Source organism: Sphaeroforma arctica, assembly GCF_001186125.1.
Source record: "Sphaeroforma arctica JP610 unplaced genomic scaffold supercont1.7071, whole genome shotgun sequence".
Lineage (NCBI taxonomy): Eukaryota > Ichthyosporea > Ichthyophonida > Sphaeroforma > Sphaeroforma arctica.
In genome coordinates, this window is record NW_014033487.1 from 1 (window position 1) to 1,510 (window position 1,510).

A 1,510-nucleotide genomic window follows, 5' to 3' on the forward strand; every position below is an offset into this window, starting at 1 on the left:
GTGTGTATATATGTATGTTATATATATATATATATATATATATATATAAAGTACGTACGTATATACGTAATATCTATTTATATATATGTGTGTCTGTGTGTCTGTGTGTGTGAATGTATGTATCTATATATATATATATATATATAGATATCTATATATATGTATGTATGTATGTACGTACGTATTTATGTATAATTACATATAAGTGTGTGTGTCTGTGTGTCTGTGTGCGTGTCTTCTAAATATAAACATATATATATATATATATATATATGTGTGTGTATGTATGTGTCTGTGTGTGTTTTTTTAATACAATATAGCTTGATTCATAGATAAAAATGTATATTGAGATAAATATATGTGGAAGATACAAATATAGATATAGTATCAATATGTATAGAATTTATGTATTTATGTATATATATATGTGTGTGTGTGTGTGTGTTTGTGAGCATATATGAGGTTTGTATGTATATATATTTCAATACATGGATATATATATATATACATATATATGTATATATATGACGATGTATTTTTATTGGCACCTCACTATTTAATTTCCCTTAATTCCGTTTATAATATATTTTTTCAGAACTTAGTGCCAAAACGTAAAATGCCCTTGTACGTCCCCGTCCTGCTGTTTATATTGACTGGATCTTTGGGCAAGTTAATTCAGCAACGCCAAGAATTAGTAGCGCACGAAGAGTATGTGAAACTTCTGAGAAATCGACAGGCTATAATCCTGCGAATGCTGGATGAGGGTCCAGAGAGTATTGTTTCCCGGTATGTCAATGGCCTAGCTTCGACACTACCCGCCGTTACAGTGTCAAATCTCCCTACATTGATTTTGCAGTGTTTTTATTGGTGTGCATTCAAATCCGTTAAGTCAATGGCCTATCCCAAGCATTGCAATTATCGCGTATTTTAATGGTACAGTTAATATTCCATAATGTTTGTCAACTACCATTTTTGCTCGAAATGTCAATAGTACAGCTTTAGCACCATGTTTTGGTTTTTAACCCCCACTTACCGCTACAACAATGTTGTCCAACCAAATTGTGTTGTCTTCCGCTCTCATGGTATTCGTTCGTGTCTAGGCACTGTAGCGATCCTGATTTCAAATATGTGTTTTTATGAAATATGTTTGCACGTGTACGTTTTTTATCAGCATCTAACATCACGTTAAAGAAGTTTGTAAACATATACCTTGTACTCCAGGTGATATTAGTTGCATAACTACACGGCCATGTATAGCGAGTGAGTATTATCGTAAAAGTATCTTTTACTTGTTTTGTTCAGCGCATATATAGTTATTTCATTGTAAATGGAAATCAGATTGATATAATGTTAGTATGTGTCCCTCTAAAATGATAACCCAATTGGCATACCTCCAACAGACTGGACGAGCGCTTGCAACAGAAACCGGAGGTGGTGAAGAAACGCGCCATGACTTTCGATGATGTAAAGGACGAGCTCCAGCAATTGCTCTCGGTATGTGCAATCGTAT

The 1,510-nt window shown here is 33.4% G+C and overlaps 1 protein-coding gene across 1 annotated transcript; it reads left to right on the forward strand.

The window, feature by feature from the left end:
• Window positions 1–616: 616 nt before the first annotated feature.
• On the forward strand, window positions 617–786 carry SARC_15954 (hypothetical protein; the record flags this gene model as incomplete). Its single annotated transcript, XM_014289933.1, has 1 exon — window positions 617–786. A coding segment is annotated over one exon (170 nt), but the record flags the coding sequence as incomplete, so codon positions are not given.
• Between the last annotated feature and the right edge of the window lie 724 nt (window positions 787–1,510).